Raw genomic sequence first — 25681 nt, 5'->3', positions numbered from 1 at the left:
TTCATAATGCAAGGACTATGGACGGAATCTAGCCTATTAGCCACCAATTTGACGATTGTCTCTAGTGAGATATTGCATATTTAAAAATAACATGGAGCAAACAACTGTGTTTGACTGGCGAGACATTGTCCAAAAATATAGTAGGTCAGTGGTAACGTTATACTATGGAAAAAAATAAACACACGAAGAAACTAGGGCGAATATGAATACATTCATTTTTTTTAAAAATATGTTGAGTACTCCAGTTTCTTAATGTTCTGGAAATTTCAATACTCACTGTTTCTTAAGAATCTCTTAATTATGATGTCATGAATGATGTTATGAACAGAGTCAAGAAAGCATTATGGTCGCACGGCCACTGACCAGAAGAAGGTCCACGAAAAACAATAGAAGCTCCTACGACACACCCACGCCACGCCCACTTTTCTATTGTTTTGAGAGGAAGGTTTGCTTTCTAGGATGTTTTTGTCTGGAGGAAGGTTGACAACTTTTCTGGACTCTGGTTCTGGTTATGAAATGTTCGTGGCCTTTTTTTCACGGCAAGAGATTCGCTTCCGTGCTGACGCTGTATTTAGACGTGGGAAGTTTTTTTTTATTTCTTGTGTCTTAATTTCTAGGCCACCAGGGCAATCGTGTTCTTGGATTTTATAAAATTTCGTTGTTCTCAGTTTTATCACGATTTAATAGTTTCTTAATTTTTTTGCCTCGAGTACTGAAGTTTCTTAATTTTTTCTGACTGTCCAATACTCGTTTCTTATAGCCAGTTTCTTATAAAAAAATGAGTGTATTGCAGCAGTAACTGAAATAGCCATGTAATGCAAATTGGTATGTGTAAGCATACTAGATTGTGGTGAAGGTTACTGTGCTTTAAATGGCATGACTTTATATCTCCGGCTGCTCAACTGAAATCTGCAATGACACCCTTTTCTTGTGCTTCAACTAGGTGATGTGGTAAGGAGATTGGAAACATAATTTCATGTCGTATGGTTGGATAAAAAGAACAAACCAAGAAATGGTTAACCTTATAAACGAGGGTTGTAAAAAAATAATTTATCGCAACCGCGAAATCAAGATCATCTATGCGCTGAAAGTTACGGTGAATCTGGTGCTCAAGGCGTTTTGTCCGTTTGTTTTGCGAAAATTTGGTATGATTCACCGATTCGGATGGATGTTAGTAAATGTTTAGAGAATCTCTTAAAAATCTTTGAGACCTAAGAGGTACAGAAAAAAACTGCATATATGATTTTTCACCGCTTGTGACGCCAAGTTGCTTGCCGTGGAGTTTGCGCAAAAAGCTGCCCACTACACCAAAATAGAATGTTGCTGAGAATTGATTACAAAAATCACCCCAAGTGTATCGATGGTACGATGGCCAGTTTGAATCAGTAGTCGTATTGAAATGGTCGTTTCCTAAAAGTAGTCATTTACTGAATTTAGTCATTTTCTGAAGGTGGTTATGTATCGTGGTTGGTTATTTCCTTAACGACTAGACATTTGCACTGGTCATGCACTGGACATTGCTTACTTTGTTCAGTGTGTGGACACCCAAAAAATTTTGGTGGTGGCAAAACGAATGAACATTGTCCAATGAACTTTTGCAATGTGGAAGAGTGCGCGCGGGAAAACTGCGTCTGAAGAAGCGTTAGGCCTTTGAGGGGTTCATCACAATCACCGTATTCGTGCTCTCTGCCATGGCTTTCCTCATCAGAACTAAAGCTAATCTCTTCAGAAGACTCGTCGTTACTAATGAATTGAATGTTAATGTTGAATTTCATTGTAGGAAAAAAATTCGCGCCAAATCAAATCGATTACATCAATTCTACGTGCGCCAACTGGGCAATTTTCAGTAGAATTGCAAAACGACTCGACATTTCTCTACAACATCTATGAAGAAAAGAAATTTAATCCTGTCCACTGAACATTTTCGACTGCCTTCAAAAATCGAGGCTGAACGTCGCTGAACAAAACTGGACATAACAAGGTGGCAAAACGACGCAACATCTACCCTGGACATTTCTCCAGTGCATATTCAGCGAAAATGTCCAGTCGTTTTCCCGGGGCTTAGGAATACGAAGGTCGTCAACACCAACAGCAATAACATGTCGCATCCTGGTGCAAAGATAGGCTTGCCAAAATCTAGTATGCCAACAAAAATTGGTCAAAGTTGAGGGCTTGTTGCCCTGTGTTTGCGGATAGGCATTGCCTTTAAATGGCGAGGCTTTAGGTGCAGTTTTTAGATTGAGGGGGTTGTGACATAAAAAAACAACTGATCAACAGCTTTACCAATCAATTCGTGAATCAAAACTTAAGAAAATCATCTAACAAAAATCGTACAGTTTCTTAAACATCCTGTTGGCCAAAAAAAGAGACTAAGCATGATCGATTTGGGACAACATGACCGTGCCATCAACAATTTTGTTTTTTATTCAGTTGACCTTGTATCTTATCCTTACTCCCTCCCAAGTTGCATATATTTTAATTGACTTACTGTCTCTTTACCTAATCCGTTAGAGACGAAATTTTCGAAATCCTTTCACATATGAAGAACTTTCAGATTAACTTTGTCATGCTAAATTAGATATTCGAAACGTAAGCAAAGCCAAGTGGATTATGTTCTAACCAGAGGTGGTAGGAAGGTTCGGATGGTTAGGAGGCAGGAGCCTAAAAAAAGTGACAAGACACTTTTCTTTTTGGTCAAGAATCTTAGATACGAGGTAAGTCAAAAAGTTTGAGCATGATTTGAAATAATTTTCTCGTTTTTATATCAAAGCACACATTTGTGAATTTGGTGGCATTTGTTTCGATACAGTTGAACAAATTCAGAGTTTGGTCAACGAAATCTTTGCAACAATACTGAGAAACGAACATCTAGCTCTCACCAAATTAGAGAGGAGGTCAACAGTTGTTACACGAGAACAGAAGCCAACAAGACGAGTTTTTACCTATTTTCCAAGTACAAGCGAATTACTAGGGTTCAACATATAAGACCACCGGTTGTCCCTTAGAGCTAAGAAAATAACAAGAGATTGACAGCAAAACCACCATTGAATGATGTGCCCGCCCTACACAGCTACACTTCTTCTGCTTTCTGCTGTGATGTGTGACCACTGCATTTGTGCGTATCAGCGCAAAGCTACGTAACATTACACGTAGAGAAACCTGATTAAACCTTCCCTAAAGCTGACAATGAAGCAACTATGTCACCTTTAGCCTCGATTTCGTAGTCATCATTAAATAGAGGCCATTTTATAGTGTTCGTAGCAGGTTTTTTTGAATGTAGCATGCTTCTTTTGGGAATATTTCCAGGAAGATAATTGGGTACAAAAGAGACCCAGCAACAGTGCTCTCGACTTAATAGTCTAGGAATCAATTTTCCTTGGCTATAATGTTAAGCATCTGTGTGAAATTCAATACAGTGTCAGAATTCAAGTAAAGAGGTAGATAAACTGTACTGTAGAAAACTTATACGACTTTTACCCTCAAATATGACTATTGATATCTGCTCTGTAATGAGGTCCTTAACCATTAGTGCACCCTAGAAACTTGGCAGTGGACTACTTCCTCAGTTGAATGCTAGCCAAATAAGGAGTACTGAAAGTAAGTAGCGAACAGCAAAGCAGCCATTGATGGACACAATATTTTGATAAAAACAACTCAATAGAAAGGTAATGCAAGTGATTCCAGAGCGGATATCTCCCTAGTATCGTTATGTCTACGGGACAAACAATTTACGGCAATTTTTCTTACAAAGTCTTTTAGTTGGGGGCAACAACCAAGTATTGCAACCTGCCTGTCTCCATTTCAACCCCCTGTTTGTGCCTGTTGTGTAAATTATAGAGGAGTTACGGGTTGAGGGTTGAGGGTGATGGATTGAAGAAAATTCGCGCATTATAAAAGACTGACGAGAGGTTGATATGTTGATTCGAGATGGCAAAGTTATGTTTCTACATTACACTGCTTTGCACGGTTTTGCAGAAAATCCAGAGTGCCGCAGTTTATGAAAAAGCCAATGAGTAAAAAAAGATAGTGTTCAAATGTTAAGTAAATAGGATGACCTTTTGATCCCTGGAGAGAAACCTGGACATTTTGGTAGCCCTGGACACTTAAGTATGACGGTATACTCTTTTCTTACAAGAACCAATGAATTGAAGCTCGGGCTTTCTGTTCTTAATTTTTTCGAAAAAGAAAGGCTGGATCGTTCTTAATTTGTTCTTAGATTATTAGGATGTGAACAGTGCGATTGCTAGCCATTGCGCTCTAGGGAGGTATTCAGGCCTTGTTTACCAACAAAGTGAGTGAGACATCATTTATTTGCCGCCAAGTTCGAAAATTGACCGTAAAAGCATCCCTGGTTGGTAGAAAACTCCTCATTTTTGAGATGGAAAATTGTTCAAAATACATTTTAATGTAACAGTCTCAGCTTGTTAATTTTGACCAATTTTGAGGCTCGTGTTCTTAAAAAATTGTTCTTATAGAAATTAAGAATGTATTTCCTAATTATTTTTTCATAGTTAAAAAATAACCTTAAAATATAGAATTTTAAATTAATAAAAAGCTCTGTCTGGACCACTGATCTCTTATAGAGAAATGTTTCCATTTCTAGAGAAGGCTCTTCTTCCCAGTTGCCTATAAAAATGAGGAAATTGCAAAACAGTGTACAGAAGTCAGCAAGTGACACAAAGCTCGCTACTTTATAGCTGAGTAGAAAGATTTCGCATCTCGTGTTTCATGACACGGGACGTAACCTTACAATTAGAACATCGTTTGCAGGAAATTAAGCAACGCGCGTATACCACGCTACGTATTTTTTGCGAATTCCGTCAGTCCACAAACGCACCGCGGAATTCCCATACAGCTTTCCGTTTGGGTTGGTCAACAGGTCTAGGTTCAAAACATTTTTTAGTATTCAAGCAAAGAGCATTGCATTAAATTTAACTGGCCATTTCATTCAAATCTTATTTCCAAGTTTAATATTGCGATGGCTTGTTTCAATTTTCGTTTAACATTCTTCTTTTAAGACCCATTACGAATTAGATTGGAAAGTTTGTCATGCGCGGCCGATTTATCGCGCAATACCAACATACATTATGTATTTTATGTTCATTGACACATGTATTGAGCTGTAAATAATAGCCGCGCAAATCGAACTATGGTTTAGCGACTCAGCCGCGCAAATTGAAAAATTTCCAATCTGGATTACGAATAGTGCAGTTAACAACCACATCACCAGCACGTACTAAAATTCTGTCCATTCTGTTATTTGGTTATCAAATAGCCTAAGAACCTCATGGAAGGGCATTTCCCATCAACAGAAAAGGAGTTATCACTCGATACACATTTTTACGCAGGTACGATACGAACGAACGCTTTATTGTTGTATCACCTCTGTAGTAGTTTCTTTCATAACATTGGGATTTGCCCCAGTCGTCTAAAATATCAAGATCCTATATTACACAATAGACTGAGCGTTCAACACGGAAAAACAATATAACTGGGGTATGTGGTATGGTTAAAAAACAAAAGGGATATCGAAACTTGTAAGGAATTTATAACAACTAATCGTATTTGTATGTCAAATTCTTGAATATTATAACTTTGAAATAAAGCGCTGACATTTGATACCTCTAAAATGTGAAATGTTGACGATCATTCAGGTTTTTGGTTCAATAATTCATTATATCTTTTTAAAAAGTAGTTTGACTTTGATACCAAACGATAAGCCATTAACGACTACGTCATCTGCGAAGTCTTTATCAGCTACAGGAAGTGCTGATTTCGACGACTGCAAAATTTTTCTCTATATTGGCTTATACTGGTTTCAGTTTCTGCCGAAAACGCAAGATCTCGAGTTCAGGTTGAGGAAAAATGGCCGTAAAATTACCAACGCATCTGAAGTCTTGGTGGTTTGGCGTGGCATGCTAAATGACGATCAAATAATAGAAAGAGAAAATGCTATTTTTGCGGTTCTCCTCCCTTTCATTGACTTACAGCCATTCATTCCAATGTTATGGCACACATATGTTTGCTCGCAGACCAAAAGCAGTACCCAGACCAAATATCGTTATTGTCCTGTTTCCTTAAACGTTTTCTCGCGATACATATTTGATTTTATCGAGCGATACTGACGTTCAAAGGTCTACTTGTCTGAATCAGTTTAGTTAACTGTCTAAGAATGATTAAATCAGAAAATACAACATACCTTTGGTTATCTTGGCTACTATCCCCCAGCACTGTACGGTAACCTCAAATTTTCTGCGAAACAAAAATGATAAACAAGACTAAGTTGCGAGAATGACCTTTGGAGCAGCTACAAAATCAATTCTTCGAGGTTCGTGCTTACATCAGGTTCGGAAATACTCAGGGAAAACTTATGTCTGACTGTTATGGAGGATAAAAAGCTTGCTGGCTTTATATTGACCTTCTAGGGTTCCTTTTGAGAGATCATCAACAGTTATAAAATAATGACACAATTGCGGCTAATCCAATCAACACCTTGACGTGTTCCACCTAAGAACGAATTTATCAAACGCCCTTGTGGTTGTTCATCACTCAGTGCCCATCTTGAGTCTCATTCCTTTGTTAGGGCACCCCCTGCGAGGGCCCTTTCACACTTGTCACTCACGCTTTAATGAGCGTTTAGAAGGTAATTTGGAAAGAATTGCCCATGCTGATGTATTACTCCGTGTAGGTAGGTAAGCGAGTGTTATCACCTGATTCTCGTACAAGGCATGTGGTAAATCAAACAACCCAAATTCTTTTGTTTTCCACGATCAAAGTGCCATTTAAAAGACCCGATATTTTTTAGCCATCAAAATTTCTTGGTTTCAAATAACACTTTGCAAATAACCAACTTGCAAATTTACTATGATATCATTATCAACGGCATGAACTTTCGAGATAAGAGCTATACAATAATGTACTATTTTAATGTCATGAGATATGTCAGGAAAGTGTTGGAGTATTACATTGTCGCAGAGATGTTGAATATCAATCAACCCATAAAAAGAAATGTTCGAATGTTTAATGCGAATAGCCCTTTTGCATTTAACTGATAATAGAAATCTTTGTGACAATTTTAATTTGAGCAATCGATAGGATTTCTTAAAAACAGTTTTCTTTTCCTGTCTTTTCCTAATTTAGTGTCTGTACACACCGTGACCATTTTCCTCACCAAGATTTGTGCTCGAAGCTATTTCATTGCGGAAAAAATGTGAACCATGTTTGTTCGAATAACAAAAAATCTGATATACACCTTTTTTTTATAAGAACAAGTAAATTTAAGTTCAGGCTGACTGTTCTTAAATTTTTCGAAAATCTGAGGCTGAATTGTTCTTAATTTGTTCTTAATTCAGTAGGGTGTAAGCAGTGCGAGTGTTAACTTTTTCGCTTTAGGGTGGTGTTCAGGCCTCATTTGCGAACAAAGTGAGTGAGACAGCCTTATTTTGCTGACAAATTTGAAATCCTCGATTTTGGGATAAAAAGTTGTTCAAAATTGCATTTTGCAGAAGCTCAGCCTCAGCTTGTTCTTAATTTGTTCTTAACTTTTGTCCAATTTTGAGGCTCGTGTACTTATAAAATCGTTCTTATACAAAAAGAGTGTACTGAAATTTCGAATTATCAGGTAGTAACCGTATGATATCACGAGATCTTACAGATTCCAGTCTCGATATCTTTCTCACCACAAGAGCAACATATCCAGTTCATAAAGTACTCTACGATTACATAATCAAGATGTGATACACTGTGACCTACTTGGGTTAATTAAAGAACCCATTAGTATAACCAAGATAAAATAAGGAACTTGCTTTATCTTGGTAAAACTGAGAAATCGTCAACATTGGTTTTGTGCAACCTTCGGACTAGACATTTTTTGCAAGAAATGAAAGTGTTGGCAATGTTTAGAGACAAAGTTTAGGCATAGAAAGCTTAAAGGAAACAAGTCTTTGAAAAGGTTTTAAAAATCAGAGTAGAGGCCGTTTTCTCTAACCAATCAATGTAGGATATTTTCCATGTGCTTCTTTGCTAGAATTTTCGGCAGGAAGGCCTTCATAGGTTGTAGGTTGTAGGATGCAGTTATCGACGAGAGTTTCGACGAAAAAAAGTCAAATAATACATCACTTGAAAATACATATTATTTTAAGGAAAAGTTTTTCTCATAAGCTAATTAAAGTAAAAATTATTTTCAGGAAAAGATTATTACAAAACTTGCTTGAAATTTTTTGCATGAAGTCTATTTGCATAAAAGACACTCACAAACTCAGTAACTTTATCAAAGCAAAAAGTGTAGTGTAATCAAAGTATTTTATACGTCTAGTGAAAATAGCAATACATAACATCGCTTCCTACGTCCCTACGTACTATTACAAGTTCAACGGGAACTGAAGTGAAACAAGTTTTACTTCAAGGAAACGTGGTTCCTGTGTTACCTTGTAAAGATAACTCAATAACTTGAATCAAATGTACGGAATTTGAAAAAAATTCCGATTAAATATTTCAGATTCTAATGATACTTGCCAAACACACCAATTCGGACAGAGTACCAGGCACTGCGATCACGCCCTTTTGAAGTGCATGAGATGGTGCTGCAATAACTTGCGTTTGAGATATTGCGAGGCATTGGTGCAAATTGCTTGAAGCCTTGAACAATTCAAAGGAAGGTGTATTTAGCTTTATGAAATACGATTGATAATGATGAGTTTTCCAATGAAATTTGACGATGTGTATCTCATTTTGAATTCACTGAGTAAATAACACTTGAAAGAACTTTATGCAATATTAGAAAAATATTTGTTTGTCTGTGATTTCATTATCGCGTGCTAGAAATATTCCGCATAGCTGTTTTACAACGTTTCTTAGGAATGTGGAAAAAATTGTTCCCATTACTAGGTGAGCACGAAATGCCTCTTGGGATCGGATTGTGTTAGCAAAGCTACAACACACAAGGTCATACCTTCGAGTTCAACTTTTCTGATTATCAAAAAATGAAGAGCAGCTGTTAATGTAACTCGGGAAGGTAAAGAAAAATTCCTGCAGTAAGATTAACATCAACAATGTTGATCTTATGATTTTTTGACATGCATTGAATGGTATAAAAGTAAATGCATTATCAGTGCCTCCGACGAAGGCCCCCCCACTATTTTGCTAAACAATATAACTTTTTCCCATTGACCCACCCACTTTCCAACCTGTGTCGGAGCCCATGATTATTCAGTAGAGTAGACATCAAATACTGCCTCAAAAACCTGTGATTGTAAATAGAGTGTGACTGTAAACGGAGTGTGACTGTAAACGGAGCTAAATTGAAAACGTAGTTTTCTGTATTTCAGTCTAAGTTTTTATGTGACTGTAACCAGTAGTGCGACTTTAAGCGGAGTGCCTATAAGCAGAGTCGACTGTTCTCATCAAGAGCTCAAATAAGCAGCACAAACCAGATGGAGCATTATAAACGAAGCATTGCCCTTATGGCCAAAATTGCAAGCTCCTGCCTGTAACATTGTGTAGCACCTTGCAATTTAACTAGCCCTGCTTAAGTATAGAGATAATTATAGAGGTAAAACTGTGACTTTCACGGTTCCTAAAAAAAATCAGCCAGGAAAGGTATCTTGTGTCACAGAAAGGAAAGATACAAACCAAAGGCACAAGAATGTACAAAAATACAAAGCAGAGCGAGAAACAGGCATCCACAGTCTCGAAATGATTTACAGCAAAAGAAGCACTGGATCGTGCGTTTCAAATCAACGAGACACAAAATGGTGCAACTATCTTCAAAACAATGGTGCAGTTGGAACTGTATTTTTAGAAATGAGGTTTTCACTAAGATATTGCTATAATCATTCACAGCAAGAATTTGATTTCTTAGTTGTATTTTCAAACTAGTTAACAATATTTCTCGTACCATGCAGATGCCGACAACAGCGTTCACAGGTCAGGCGTGGGTTCTGTAATAAAATCTCGCAATTTTCCTGGGTATATCGTGAGTGAGGTTACCTTTGCTCTCTGTTGTAATAGTAATCGTGGATCTCATACGCTGTTTGTATACGGAATTTGGAATTAATCTCTAGCAGGCCCCCTCTAAGTTTCAATTATTCTAATTAATATCATTCTGTGATCTCTTCCTTTGAAGTTAACCTTGGTTATATCTCTCCGTTGTGTTTATATTTTGTGTTCCCTGCATGAGGAATAAATAAGCCATCTCTCAGTCGTTATTGTTCAACGATCCAACTCTAAATGCTACTGGTATGCATGCGATTTTCAATGGCAGGGCAAGTAAAGCTAAAACAAATATGCAAACAGGCAAAAGTTTGATTATCAACATAGAAAAATATGATCAATCAGATGAGTAGCAACTTCCTTTGCAAAGGTCTCTCCTAGGTGGACGTTTCAACCTAGAATTCTTGCAAATGTTTGGATTGCAAAGTAACAAGCAGTAAAAGAGCATATCGCAGACTACCCTTTCAACGTTGCGAAAAATGTTAATGCTTTCCGATACTAGAATGACACTTTTCGAAGCAAACATTTTCTCACAGACTTTCTTAAGGACATGGCGTCATGATCAAAAGGAAAAACTGTCTAAAAGAACTGTCAATCGCAGCTCCATTTGGAGTCTAACTACAGCTGAAAAGAGTCAGAAAAATGTTTGTGAACAAGCACAACAGCGATGCAAAGCGCGGCTACACACGTTACTATGACTCAATGGCGCTTCGGGGTGGGTGTGATTGTTTATGGAGCTGTCGCAATTACTAATCGATTACTCGTACAAGGAAATCTATAAATCTTGCAAGGAAGAGGTTTTAACAGTAAAAGATGCTCACAGTTAAAAACGAGTTTTGCCACCTTGGTGGTCCTTATTGTGATCAAGTTTTCATAATTACAAATTTTATATCTATTTCATAAAAGGAAAAAAGAAGGTAGGGTGTGTTGTGACTTGTGAAAAGATACTTTCTTGATCTCATCGACCAGCCTCGATTTGGAAAATAATCCGCTTGCACTGAGACTTGCCCTTCTGCTCGCGTCCATTCGCAAAAAGTCTCTGTTCTCATCATCTCTAGACAATTTAAAAGTATTTAGGGGTGGAGAAGGTCCTAGACCAAAGTCATGCAGCATAAATGCTGTAACAATTTCCCTTTGACTGATCAAAGCAATACTTGACAATTGACACACTATAAAGATTTCCTTTTGATAAGAAAGAATTTTCCGTTCTTCCGGATTTATCGACGGCCTAAATAAAAACTGCATTGATATCCACTTTTTCATCAAAACACAAATCTATAGGCCCAAGACCACAATTCCAAGTATTAAATTGCTTGTTTTCATTTAAAAAAGCTGGTGTCAGGCCCACTGGTTCCTAAATGTTCGCCACGTTGTACGAAAAACCACGCAAATGGCTACAATTTTGTGGCATTGATTAGAGCACTTTATCGGAGCTTACGATTGGGTGTGATCTAATGGTGACATATAAATTAGAAATAAGGATCTCCATCATGACTGGCTTATAAAGAGGAAAGCCGCAAAACTGGAGAAAACTCCACGGTACTTAACTTAGAGAGCTTTCGAAATCGTCGCTGAGAGACATATCTATAATGAATCTGTCCCAAGGCTAAAACTTTCAATACCTTCTTACTAAAGATTTGAACATCATCTTCTGGAATTAAGAGTTAGTCCTGTTAAACTAAACCCTACGTGAGTTATTTGTTTATTCTCGATCGTACCCAAAAAAAGTGAAGCATCTGATATGGTGAAACCATAAACCACAAACCAGAGTGCTTCGTCGCTGATTTGAGACAAACAAAATAATTACCATGTTACAGCAGAAAATATTAACAGGCTGAAGTGACAACTGGAGCTCTATGCATCTGCGCAACACAGTGCATGTAGTGACAGGGCATGTTCTGTTAAACCGAAACCTATTTAGCAATTTCAGGTCATTCCACAGGGGCGGATCCAGAGCAAATTTGAAGGAGAGGCAGTCGGTAGTGGGGGCGCTGAAAAATTTCCAAAAAGTGGTGTCAAGAGTACGCTGTATACAAAAATTTCAGATCCATTTTCAGAATAAACAACATAACTTTGCGGTATTTCTTGAAGCAAATTTACCTATCGGTCTCAGAAATTTTTCACCTGTTTCTCATTCTTCAAAAGGGGCGCACAATTTTCAAAAAAGAGGCGATAGACTTGCTTCAACTTTTCGAGGGAGGGGCAACTACCCCTTAAATCCGCCACTGTCATTCCATGTAGGTTGATCTTGGAATTTTATAACCTAGCATGATTACCATAAAGCTGTATCATACAATATCCTAGAACAATTAGATAACATGTTCACGGATTCTAGCAAACGTCGTCATAATGATTAAATTAGGAGGTTTAGTAGAAAGGGGGGATCAGAAAAACTGGCTAGAGTTGGAGGTTCACAAAAACCTCATCTACAAAGAACAAGCTTTGGCTGTGCTGAATGTCTTCATTTACCCCCCCCCCCCCCTCTTTCTCTTTCTCTCAAATACTTTGTTCCTCTAATCATCCGACTCATTGTTTCGCAGCCTTGACTTTCCTATCTCAAAAGACAAATAACCCATATTCAAAGGAAAGCATCATTTTCGTAAGAAGAGTATTGGAAAGCAACGTCACAACAATCTTGACCATGGTTCTTGGTATGACAGTGTCCTTAAGCAAGAGAAGGATGACATTTTAAATCGGTATGAATAAAAATAAGAGATCAAAATGGGTTTAATTTGAAAAGTGGCTAAGGCATCGAGGGCGAAAGCTAGTAACAAAGTCAACAACTCTTCAAAAAGCTCTTAATGTTGACAAGTGGTTGAAAACCATCTGGATATAAGAAATTTGCAAACGATTCGGATTAATCATACTCTGAATTGGTTTTCAAGAGAACACTGTTTAAAAGAAGCACTTCAAGTTGAAGAAAAACAGAAGAAATGAAAACACTTAATCCAGATTTTGACAAATGGAAATCATCTAATAAACTAAGCCGATAAACCAAAGATTGTGCCACCTACAGTTCATACGCTGGTGCCGTGGTAGTTATGTGGTTAGGCCAAGCACAAAGTACTAAAATGGCGGATTAAAAGGAGCAGTAAATCAGAGCCATGGTCAGGCTTTTGTTCGCTTGCTGATTGATCTCCCTCTGCCTTTGCTTCGAGATTTCAAAATTTATTGGTTTGCAGCAGGACCAACAGTTGAACTGATCCAGGGATCAGTGGCTCTTACTGAGTCATTTTAGAAGCTCTTCATCATATCTGATTCCTTATCAATTCATTCATTCATTATTTAGTTTATTTTGCACCACAAAGCATTTATTCCGAAGCACACTAACTAATTCTATTGTTATTTAATTTCTTTACTTTCAGACTAAATGATTTGATGAATGCATTTAGCAAATGGAAGACAACATTAAAATATACATTCATTGAATCATTAATTAATTAGGAAATACACTCCTAATTGATTAACTTACATTTTTCTTTATCCGTGAGGTGAGCTAGCCATATTTACTTAATTGCCTTTCTTCTTTTAAACGAATCTTCTCTAATTCCTCTAAAAATCTGAGCATTTGCTTCTAATCTCTAACAACACAAACCATTCTCAAGCTTAGTAGTACCAGATACTTTCATAAACTATATACTGAAAATAAACGACTGATAACTCAATTGAAACCAACACAGAGTAAGCGCGTAAATGGTTGATCGCGGATAGGTAACAAGAGTTTTGCTATGCTTGCCAAAATAGTTCTAAACTACCACAATATTCTCTTTCAATATTATCCCACAATATCATCAGAATTTAACTACCTTCCCCAAAAAGCAAAGCCTCTGCTAAATTCTCGCCTCCTTCTTCCCGTACAATGCTTATTCCTCTATCATAAATCGTTATGGACCCAACAATCATACTAGATCAAACATGGCCATCAAATAACCATACAGAGTTGTGATGGAGGAAATGAAGCTATTTTAAAGAACTGTTAAGATTATACAGAAATTGAGATGCTTTTGATAAGTCGGGCAAGTGAACGAGTGACGTAAACTGCGCATGCATTTGCACTGTTCTCTTTAGAAGATTTTGGCTTGCTCGCTTTCAAACGATTTCAGCTTAGCTAAGCTAACTTATCAGCGAAACATGCGTGAATCTATTATGGCAGCCAGTTTCTAGAGCTTTTGCTACTAAGTTGTTTTAAAATGCTTCTATTTTTACGATTGCCTGAGGTATGTTCTAGGACCTTCAAGGTGTACGGGGTAATATGATTCATCATAAACATCGTAAAACATGATGCCCAAACGAATAAAACGTGTATTATCCAACAATGTTCGATGAGATTTTACGCCGATGTTTTGTTCATTTAGCCAGGAATTAAAAATATAGTTAATACGACTCCTTAAAAATTGACGTAGTTGTTGCAAAACTTTCACAAAACCTCTATAAACAATACTATTTGTAGTCTCCATAAACGAGAACGAGTCTGTCCTTGTCGATAATCCATTCAAATGATATTCATTTTCGGCATATAGGGGCTTATCCAAATGACAGGCTAAAAATCTTTTAGCCAGCCATAGAGAAACTAAGGAATGGAAAGAGGCATTGAATAAACTCAAGTAAACTATCCTTCGAAAGCATGCTCGTGTTGGAATAGGTGCTAATCGCATCTACAGCAAGAGCCTTAATACCACCGTTCCTGATCCCTTTTGGAGTAGAGAAATTGAAAACTGAGACTAAAAAGATAGTATTTCCAGGATGACAGATACTTGAAAACTTGGCAAAGTTACATTCCACAACAATATGGTGCTTTGAACATCATGCTTAGATAGATTAAAATCTTTAAACCGGATTTTAGAGTTTGACGTAAAATAGTAGATAAGAAATTGTAAGTTAGTGCAAAAATACGTGCTCACAAAGGAAGGCACGAGTAGAAACAGTCACAGAAAGCAAAGGTGATCACCTGTTAAGAACCTTGAGAGGTTTGTGCATTCCCTGATAACTCGAGCATTTGACGTGTGCATGTCGCAAGCTCATTGATGATCTAAAATAAGCCTTTTTCTAAAATTGCTTTTTAGTTTAATTCAGATAAACCAAGAATAATGCTCTGGCTGAAGCCAGTTGTAATCGTTGTAGAATTTAGTTCAGGTGGTTTTTTACAAGCAACAACAACTACAAACTTTTTTAACAAGAGCAAGCAAAAATTAGACAGCAACAGAATAATTGAGATATTAAACATTTCCGGGGGTTTCTACCGAATATCACGTACACTATCAACATTATCATGACATTCTAATCTGAAAATGATAACAAAATTATAAAAATATACTAGAGTAAAATGACCAATGATTGTTTTTGTGTATGTATTTTCAACTTAAGTTCTGCTTTCACAAAATTTAAGCTCACTTCTTTGCACTTTTGGACACTAGCCTTAAAAATCAGTAGAAAGTCCAGAAAAAATTAAGAACAAGCTGAGCCTGAAATACTGTAAAATGTAATTTTAAACAAAATTTTTGAAAAGCAGTAGAAAAATCCCATATAAAACAGGAAGATTGTGTGAATTTTGAAAATTGTCCAACAATTTGGATCTTTAATCTTTCTAACCAAATGTAAGCACAAAACATAAAAACATTTAGCTTTAGAAAAGTCTGTCAGAGAAACATTTCAAATCGTTCTACCAAAAAGCTAGACATGACAGAGGACAAGTTTCACAATAAAAAGGGCTAGGTACCTTTCCAATTTTGGAGGCGAAATTAGCTTTTCAGTAATGTTACAATTACTCGTAGATGTGAAAATTATAGAAAAATTTTAAGTCGGTTCAAAATAAAGACCTTTAATAATGGTACTGAAACTGCAGGCTTTGTATTCTGTTAGCACTTTGATTGTTTAGGGACAGTGATACACTTACTCACCCGGAGGAGAAAATAACTGGAACAGAAGACGAGCAAGCTTTGTAGTGTAGAACGAATGCTTTTTTATGATAACTGCAAGATAGCCAGGCCTATTTGACGATTGAATGCCTGGTTCAGTGAGATCAGCTGAGTTCAAGTCATCCCACTGTCTTGACACGGACAAACTGATAGAGTCCTGCAATTTTTCACAGATCCACCAAATGAGTGGCCTTCCTGTCTTGGGTGGTTCTTATAAACCGCTTAGTTTCATGGTTTGAGAAAACAAACTTGGTCTAAAGGGTCAAGATCACTTGTCTGTTGTGCAGAGATAGCATAAGTGGAAAACGTCAGTCAAATAAACTTGATTGGCCACCTTTGATTTTTTAGACTTTGTAAATTCAAGAAGGTAAGAGATTTTGCTATACAAAAAATGAAATTCATTGTAAATCAATGACTAAAGCATTAAAGGAGAGAATATTTTGGTAACACTTGTAAAATTGCATAAAGGTAACGGACAGGAGAATTTATAGGAGTTTTTCTGCTTTAAATTTTTTTTGCCTTGGACTTTACAGAAAATTTTGCCAACCAATTTTGCGTTTTGTCATATTTAAATTCGACACTGGTTTCGTACGTTTATGCTGATGTCGTCTTATGATATAAACTCTTCATTGAATGACTCGGAGGCAACAAAGAAAGGTCTTATCAAATTCAAAATGGCAAGCTATGATTGAAAAGGTCAGCAGAAGGAAAGATTAAGACAGAGAAAAAATCTGCATTCGATAAAAGAGGTCATACAAACGTACAGAGCCTGTGACAAATTTTTTCTTGGATAGAAACTGTCTTGGTTTGAAATATCACCTGGGTGGTGCAAAGCCTGTCAATGCGAGGATTATCTAACACCTGAGTATCCTTGCCTTACGTAGACTTTCATTTCAGTTTATCATTGCTTTACCCAAAGAGTAGCGTATTCTCATTACAGATATAGTGAATCCAGATATCATTGACGCAGTTACTGAGAGTCACCATTGATCTACTTGTAAACATAAAGCTAGGAGCTGGGCAAACTTGTGAACTCATGTCGTCACTAACGTATGTTTTTTATCGCCCAATCAATTACAATGTACAGAAAATTACGATTAGGCCTTTAAACAATTTCACAATGAAGATCTTACGGAGGCACTGGTGTTTACCAATTGCATCAGATCCAATTAAATGCCATTTGATAAAAAGGTTGAATGTTTTGTACGAATTCGTTTCAGTTAAGTATAAGACAACGGCCAAAAGCTCAACATTCATTACACAGAGCTGTCAGATACAAAGGGGTGGCTGATACCAGCCCCCACCATGGTGAATCCCCTTCACCACATGAACTCTTTTACAGTTTATCTGTAGGATATCAAAGTATGTCAAAGTGGGTTCTTCAAATGATAATATTTTTCGAAGTATATCTTTTAAGCGCTAAAAGCCATGTATAAACAGACCTCTTTTCAATGGACAGTAAGCCTAATTTCGTAAGGGTCTATTTTGTAGAGAATTATCGTCTTCGTCAATGCGCAATCCTACTAGTAAGAGCTGGTCTTATCTTACCTTGTTCTCGACTTTCCGCTTTCCAACAGTTATATCCAAATGATGTAAAGTTCAGGACCACGCGAAAGGAACTTTGCATAATGACGAAGCTGCACAATGAAATGAAAATGACGGCCCACCAACAGTCATAATTCTAGCCAAATATCCAAGCTATTCAAGTCGACCTCTGTGTATCATGAAATACGGAATTCGCGGTGACTGCCAACACAAAGCAAGTATGCAACATTGTCCTTATCTGCGCCTTAAGAGCTGGATTGCAAACTAATAAACTAATCTACAGTGATTCCCCAGCACAGCTCCAAAGCAAGGTGTTAAGCTTAAATAATTCATTCTGAAAAAGGGTCCTCTCTTCTTAAACTGATATCAATCCTGGCTAGATCCTTTGGTCTACGGTTCAGCAGAAAACATATGGCTCGACCACGAGATCAGAATTGGGTAATCTTGTACATGACCATTAATTAATTTCATTACATAGACGCATTTACGTCTCGCTCCACTGCTTTTTAGGTTAGTCATGTATCAGGAACTTTTAAAGTTGGTAAAAGAAACCAAAGAACACTTGGGACAGTTAACCAATGAAACCTAAAATAAGTTTCCTTCCTTTCATATCATAACAGTCTCTGGCTGTATGTAATGATGGACTTCTTATGGTACGTTTTTTTCGCGTAAAATCATGCAACGTTTTTAAAAAGCAATGAATCATATAGCCGCTTCCTCTCCTTTTTTAATAAAGGGGCCATACAAATTTGGCATATTCCTGACGAGTAGCTGAGGTAGCAGAAAGCGGTCAGTGTCACGTCATATGTTCAAGCAGGCTACTCCAACACTTGTTGAAGCATTTTAATGGTAGACAAGGAATGCCTAAAACAGAACATACTTTACAACCAGCTAGTATACTCTACACAGTTTACAAACCTATATAGCCAAAGATTTCTATCTCACCGTCATGGTTGGTTAATGAAATTTGAAGAAGTTCTTTTAAGCGGACACATTTTGATGCATTTCGATGTTAGTTATTCCGTATATTCTCCAAACCATTCATCCTTTAGAAGTTTATTTAAAAGCCGTATGAGCTGAAAAAACTCTACTGTGACTAACTAAGTGAACTAAGCAAATAAATTCCGTTGCGGTAACCAGCCGCGACAGGTCTGATAACAGGCTTTTCTCTATTTGAGGACACGGAATCTAGAAATAATTCGAATATCTATACAGGGATAAAAACACTACAAGTTAAAAATTCCCTATTTACAATTTTCAGTGGCCAAGGTTGGAAAGTTAAAAAGCTAAGAAAGTTAGAGAGTATTTCCAAAGAATAGACCCTTTTTTCTTAGTTAAAATTAAGAATGAAATTAGTTTGATAGGTGGTTTGTGAATCCTGCATGTCGCAATTCTGATTCAATAGATCACCAGCTTAAAGTCAAAACACAAACGCAGATGTGTATTATAACGGTATCGGTATTTCGTGACGAAATATAGTACCAAAAAGCTCCCTCTTGTTAGTTTTCTGGGCTGTTTTTTCGTTTATCTCAAGCCAGTGAAACTGGAAAATCATGATCATGACTGGCTGACAAAATGCTTGATGACATTGCAGTGACTGACACAAATATCATTAGCTTTTTAGATGCTCCAATTACAGTGTTGTGCTTCCTCGGACAAAAATGATCGAGAATACGTTCAGTTTTTCTCAACATTATAAAAATAGGTTATAAATCCAGATCCACTTTCTATTTTTGAATTCATGATTATGTGACTGCAAAAACAAAATTTACCTTTGATAAATGGTGTAGATATGTGTCAGAGCCCGAAAGATTGAATTCTGTTTCAGCAGTTTGATTCAAGATGCTGGCGCTTCAAATACGGTGAGAATTCAGTTTAAAAGTTGTAAGATACTTTCAGATATGTTCAGATATCAGTGATAAGTGTCTTTGGGAACAATGTCATGATAAAGGGATGATTCACCGAATATCTTTAGGCTATTTGGGATGAGATTTCTGCATGTCTTTCTTATTTGTAACTTCAGCATAATGCATCAGCCTAGCGCACAATTAGTATAAATATTGAACATGTTATTTGAAAGAAAGCTATAAAGTGCTATTTTGTTTAGACCGATAAAATGAGTTTGCCTTTAGAGATGAAGAAGACTCAAAATCATTCAAGAATTTTCCTGAAACGTAATCTGAAGATATGAATCAACAGAGGGGCGTCCAACATTTGTAGCTGCCAAAGGAGAATTAAACCAAATATCTCTTCAAAGGACAGTGGTATGTCAATCAAATTCTTCGCTAATTTTCAGCAATCCGTTTGCTCTTCAAGAATTTTTAAAACCTCAAGCTCTTAGAAACAAATATATTTTATTCCTTTATGGCTTAAAAAGTTTGATAAAAGTTCGGTTTCTTTTAGTGATCTTTAGATCGTTGTTACTTGAGAGAGACAACGGCTTTCAGCAACGAATTTCTGCCTACTGTGAGAAGAAATCACAGAAAATTGTTATCTCTGGTTCTCACCAGGATAAACCTGATATCGAGGTCATCTATAAAATGCATTTCGGCATATTTCACCAGCGGCCTCTGTGAACTATTGTATTAAAAGTTATTTTCAGCTAACGTAATGGAATGAAGTGAGTTGAACTTATCAGGCCGGTTTCCACTTGATTCGCCCTGGTCGCGCGACTTTGGCGAAAGCGAATAAAACAACCAGCGAAACGGAACTGAGTTGAACTACTCAGCGAATGGTCGCGCATTCGCAGCGAGTGAGGAAGTTCGATTTGTGCATGCTCAAATGTGCACTCGCTCAGTCTTGCGACCAGAGCGAATCAAGTGAAAACCGGCCTTAAATGGTTGCGCATGCTCAGAAGTGCGTTCGCTCAATAGCGAGTGTTTGGATGAGTCAAGTCATGTGGAAGCGTGTGCTTACAGTTGAGGGGACTCATGCTAACATTCTGAGACCCCGAGACAGGCACCGCGCAGCCATTAGTCTAGCAGGAGCAAGAGCCCCACCCCCACCTTTTCGCAATAATAGGTTAGAAAATGTTTAGCAAGTTTACTCTAACGCAACCTTGGAAAGTTTGCTTTAACGGATCCTAAGAAGTAGCAATTCTTCTTGTCTGGGAACCCTTTTTTGTCCATTTTCTCGGTATCTTATCTTGCTAAATCTATTTTTATAGTAACTGACACCTTCTCTGAATCGGACTGTTTATAAAAAAATAAGTGGAAAGAAGCAAGTATTTTCCATGAGGGGCATTTTCCGGGGTTCTAAAGGGCCTATCGGTCACGCCAACCCACTTCCAGACTGGTGCACGGTGCCTGCGCCGAGAGTCATCAACAACTGTTTAAATACAGTAATCCTTTTGAAGAAAATATCCAACAGTCAGCTTACGACAAGGTTTTGTTTAATAAGGTTGTGTAGTCTCAAAGACAATTTCGAACCCTTCTTTTGTTTTTTCTGATTGTGAACCAAACTGTTAAAAACTAGCCCATGTTTTCTTTCTTCATCTAATCGAAATTTTTCGTTTCTGGTAGCCTCTACATTCTTGGTTACAACAGCACAATAGTAGGTATGTACATTTCTTGATCTGTGGTTCAGGATGGACAGCTGAGGATGGTTTCTCCAGTTATTCTCAAGTATTTCCTTCCAAATTTAGACCATGATAAGGTGCCATTTTCCGAAATGTGTTATAGAGTCTTTGACCTTTTCACAAATAACAGAAATTGGAATTATTCGTTTCTTCAAAGGTCCCAGTCTTAAAGAAAAATAAATTTAAGACTTGTCTACACTTTTTCTGTCGACAAGTAAGCCATCCAAATTCTTAATACTTTGGCGAAGGCTCTTCGCCACCCTGTGTTGGGCTACCACTCGATTTGAAGGGGAACTGGGAAGCATCAAAATGGTATGAAAGGTTCTGAAAATCGAATGGCAAAAAAAAGCAGCTTTTTGAATTAGGCACTAAGACCTATGTTGTATAAGAAGTTTTTGAATAAGCGGTATAGTTAAAAAGGACCTACTAATGTTTGTTTAGCAACTGGTTGTGCAGCATTTTCCAGGAATTTTCAAATGGTCGGCTGTAAGCCTCCCTTACCGATTTTGCAAGCATCAAGAGAGATTTCGCTCAGATTGAAATACCTGTTCTCCATTGACCTTAGACCATTGAATAAAAATTTGAGATTTTTTACCCTGCTAGACTTCATAGTTGAATGTGGATATTTCGGCCATTAGAATTCTTTGACTTCAAGTCTAGAAAGGCCTTGGTGCATTTGACTATATATTTGTACCAGCAAGTAACGGTGCAGGGTGTCAAGAATCTTAGATGAAAAAATCTCAAAGACTTCTATCAAACTAGGCAAAACTACAAAGAAGTTTCACTCGATCTCTCTCAAACACTAATAAAATTTCAACGTTTCTTGAAAAAAATAGGTGGATATGCTTCCTGAAAAGCCACGAACTGAAATCCTGCAAACTTGCTATAGGTCTAACGTAAATTAATTTCAAAATACTTCTTTTCAGTTTCGAAAAGTAATACGGATTCCGTAAAAATTAGATGGTAATGCAAATTGCTTTACGGATGACATGCACGAATGTATAACATCTCAATGTAAGACGAAGGATAGAGCATACACTTATCTTTCATTAGTTTGATGTCTAAACTTTGGTCTCTCTGCCAGAACAATTTTATGTAGTTATGTCGCTTACAGCTCTGATATCTCTTAATAGTTTTTTCCAGGGTAGTTTATATACATCAAAAACACAGAAACATCACATCAGTTTCTGTGACATTCACGCAACGGAATTGTACATATTTATTAGAGACAAACAGATGATTCAGTGATTTATACCAATTGACACTGACAAGAAACAAAATAAAATATCATTTTTACCACTTCGATTCATCCTTATTGTGAGTAGAAAATTATCTACTTTGCAGAAACATTTGCTTCCCAACCTTCCAAAGGAGACTTAAAATACCTCAAATTATGCAGTTCAAAAGCAGATTGCTGATGAAACAGAGATAATAGCAGGTAATTTCTGAAGCCATTCTCAAACTTCGCTTTACAAAGTGAAGGCCAACTCTGTGGAGATATTCTGGTGTAACTAAATAGAGTGTAAGTACAGCTGGACGCAATCAGAGCACTAGCATGATACCATGCAATCCTTATTTAAGTTACTTTTCATTCCGTAATCTGGAATGATTCTTGAAATTTGCATTTTTAACTCGTTGATAGTTCTTAAGTTACTGGCATTTTCCATAAGCAATAAACCTGAGATCACTCACTTGCGATACTTGAGGCACTTTTGTCTCTGCTGATCCAAACTGTCGAACCCCTCTTCGGTTTTTGCAAGGGTAGAATTTGTTTGCTGAGTAATATGCAAATCCAAATTGCATAAAACAGCTTGCGGCGACTCCTTATCTCCTGTGAAATTAAGTAACAACATCTGTATTTGCCGAAGATTGATAAGCAAGAAGAGGAATGGTTTCTGACTGCAAGGCCAAATACGGCAGCCATGTTTGCGAGAGGCTCTAAGCCCCTTGTGAAACGTTGCTATTTGTAGAATAATCGCGGCGTGTTTCTAGGTTTTATAGAACACTTCGCTGAAAACGTCCATCACCTCGAATTTATTAACTTCTAAATATTTAATGTCACCTAATTAGAAACATACCCTCTTAAATGGCGCAATCTTCAGAAATTAATTATTTGACTAGGCATCAAACCAATAGCTGTTGCGACGTATGAAGCGGCGAAATTTCCGCGTACATCTGAAGAGCGTCTTTATGTAGTAATAATGTGCGCTCTTCTCACTTCAGGCTTTTGACACCCTACTCCAACTTCCAACTATCTTCAAAAACCATTCGGTCAAACTCCTTTCAGTATGAATCGACAGCAATTCAGTTAAGTCAATTAAGGCTCCTCCCCTCGTTCGTTCTCTGAGCGAAATCGGGTGCAAAAAGCGGCAGCTTATCACATTTCCTAACAGGAATTCAAAAAGAGGCATTTGGATGTGCGCGGTATAATAGACCACTGTCTGATGCACACAGAGGGCTATTCCATGGATTTCTGTTTGTTGTTGTTGCTGCCTTAATTCGATACACTCGTACGGTAGAGAGGAGAACAAAGCGTTGATACCAACACCATTCACACGTTCATGAAAAGACAAATATACTGGCAAGGAACTAGAATAACACAGTTTTATGCCTTACTAAAGTATTTTCAGGCACTTTTACGGACTAACTAATGATTTCCCTCACCATTGGAAGATTTTCCAAAGTAGCTTAAAAACGTTATGGATGGCCTTCATTCCCTCTCCTCCTATAGCCATGGCCCTGCCATTACCATACACTAACGTGAATAATTGTCATGAGCTATAATTGCTGCAAATGTGCACTTTATAGCAGCAGGGCACCGTCTTTGTTTACTGATAGCAAAAGCGACTTTCCTGAAAGTTTTGGTTTTGAATGATTTACACTTACTTGAAGGGTTGCAAGACTACATTTCTAGGAAATACAAGTAATATTTCTGTCACCTTCAAAGCGTCTTTTAGCTTTTAAGAATTTATCAACGATAATCTGAAAAAGACCAAAACTAATTCAATCTCGTTTAAACGTCTGTTCAGATCGGATCGGAGTTGATATACGATATCCAAGGCACTACATCCCAACATGAAACAGTGTTTCACGTGATATGTTAACGCTAAGGTCTACTACAACACCCTAGAAGACTAAAAGATTTTCGAAAAACAAGAAATGGTAATTAAATTGATATTCAAAATAACAAGCAGTGTGAAAAGTTGTTTTTGATCTAGAGGTTTATCAATTTTGTAAATGAGCCTTCAATCGACAATCAACGAGATGGCTTACTAAATCTTGTCCTCATAAATTTGCTTCTTTGAAAAACCATACGTATTTCTTTATCTTTTATAAGAAGACCACATCGATTTTCAATATCTTGTTTAAGGTCATGAGTAGCATAACCACATTAGGTGGCTAAAAGGCCGCATGTCTTTGTGGAGAGTACTTTGCCTTAAAAATTTATGTGCCAACTCCAAAAAGCATACGTTGAATGGCAGTAGGATGAAACATTTAAGCTCTTTCTAAACGTAAGATTACACTGCTCTTGAAACGTCTAGACGCATGGAGCTTCTCGTGCGCCACTCAATGCAAGACCATTGCTCTTCTTCCAAAGACTGGTTGCGGTCGTAGATAGGAGTCAAACAATGGGGCCCATTGCTTTTTACACTCAAGGGGAATCCTGCTTTTGCCAACCCCGCTGAATACGAATTTCTCGATGGATTCTGACCTATAAATTCTTTTGCAAACACTCCATAGATGAACTATTGGTTTAACGAACGAGCATTCGGTTTACCAAACTTTTGGTCCCCATGTCATGACGATTTTGTTATCGTTTTCACAATTCACAACGTTGACTTTCTGATGGTCAACTATTAGAGCACAAATATTGTAATTGTATTAACAGATTAAAGTGAAAAATCAATGGGTCAATAAGGCCTTGGTAGAAAAAAAGGTCCAAGAGGCATGTTGACCTATTTTACAAAGAATTCATCAAAAAGATTTGCCTTCCTGAAAGTTCTGAAATTGCAAACTATTTGTTTCCACAGAATTTGCAATAGCAGGGTTCAACTGTAAACACAATGATAAAGATATACAAACACAATGATATACAAAATTTACAAATAGGGAATTATCATGGGGTGGGGGTGGGGGGCAAGATCCCACAAAACCACACAACTGTATAAATGTCTCCAGCTGATCAAACTACATTATATACTACCTCGCTATCCATCTGAACAATATGAATCTATACAGGGCATCTGTTGTTTTTCAGGGAAAAGGTCAACAAGTTTCCAACGAACTAAATAATCAGAGTTTCTGCAATAGACAATACTATAAAAAGTTATGAAAATGTTTCTTGGAGAATCAGACTTCTGCAAGGCTCCTTTCCAAGAAGCCTTCTAAGATAAAAAAAATTGGGCTTTTTGTCACGACCCTCAGATGGTTCAGTCACGTGAAGAGACACTAAAGCCATAAAGGTTTCCTTTCTTCCTATACAGTTCCCTTTCAGAAGATCTTCGTAAGCCTCGCCTCTTCTAACCGCGCTACCTGATGTAATCGTATTTCCCTTACTATCGTTGTGTTTAATCAACGCCTTAAAATAGAGAAATTATACTCCAACAGTCGCTTTTTCTAGCTTCCAACAGTGTCAAAAAGATATCTCAGGTCA

At 37.3% G+C, this 25681-nt stretch overlaps 1 protein-coding gene across 1 annotated transcript in view; it reads right to left on the bottom strand.

Moving 5' to 3' along the window:
- The window catches only part of LOC135692607 (bone morphogenetic protein 2-B), a 44605-nt gene extending 21542 nt beyond the window's left edge, over positions 1-23063 (bottom strand). Inside the window, exon 1 of the mRNA XM_065210803.2 lies at positions 22720-23063. Coding sequence (XP_065066875.2) covers positions 22720-22880 — 161 coding nt within the window. The 5' untranslated portion in view covers positions 22881-23063. The remainder of the gene's footprint in view (positions 1-22719) is intronic.
- Between the last annotated feature and the right edge of the window lie 2618 nt (positions 23064-25681).

The sequence above is a fragment of the Rhopilema esculentum genome, chromosome 10 (genome assembly GCF_057945365.1).
Source record: "Rhopilema esculentum isolate cy_ngs chromosome 10, ASM5794536v1, whole genome shotgun sequence".
Classification (NCBI taxonomy): domain Eukaryota; kingdom Metazoa; phylum Cnidaria; class Scyphozoa; order Rhizostomeae; family Rhizostomatidae; genus Rhopilema; species Rhopilema esculentum.
This window is presented reverse-complemented; position numbering and strand designations above follow the sequence as displayed.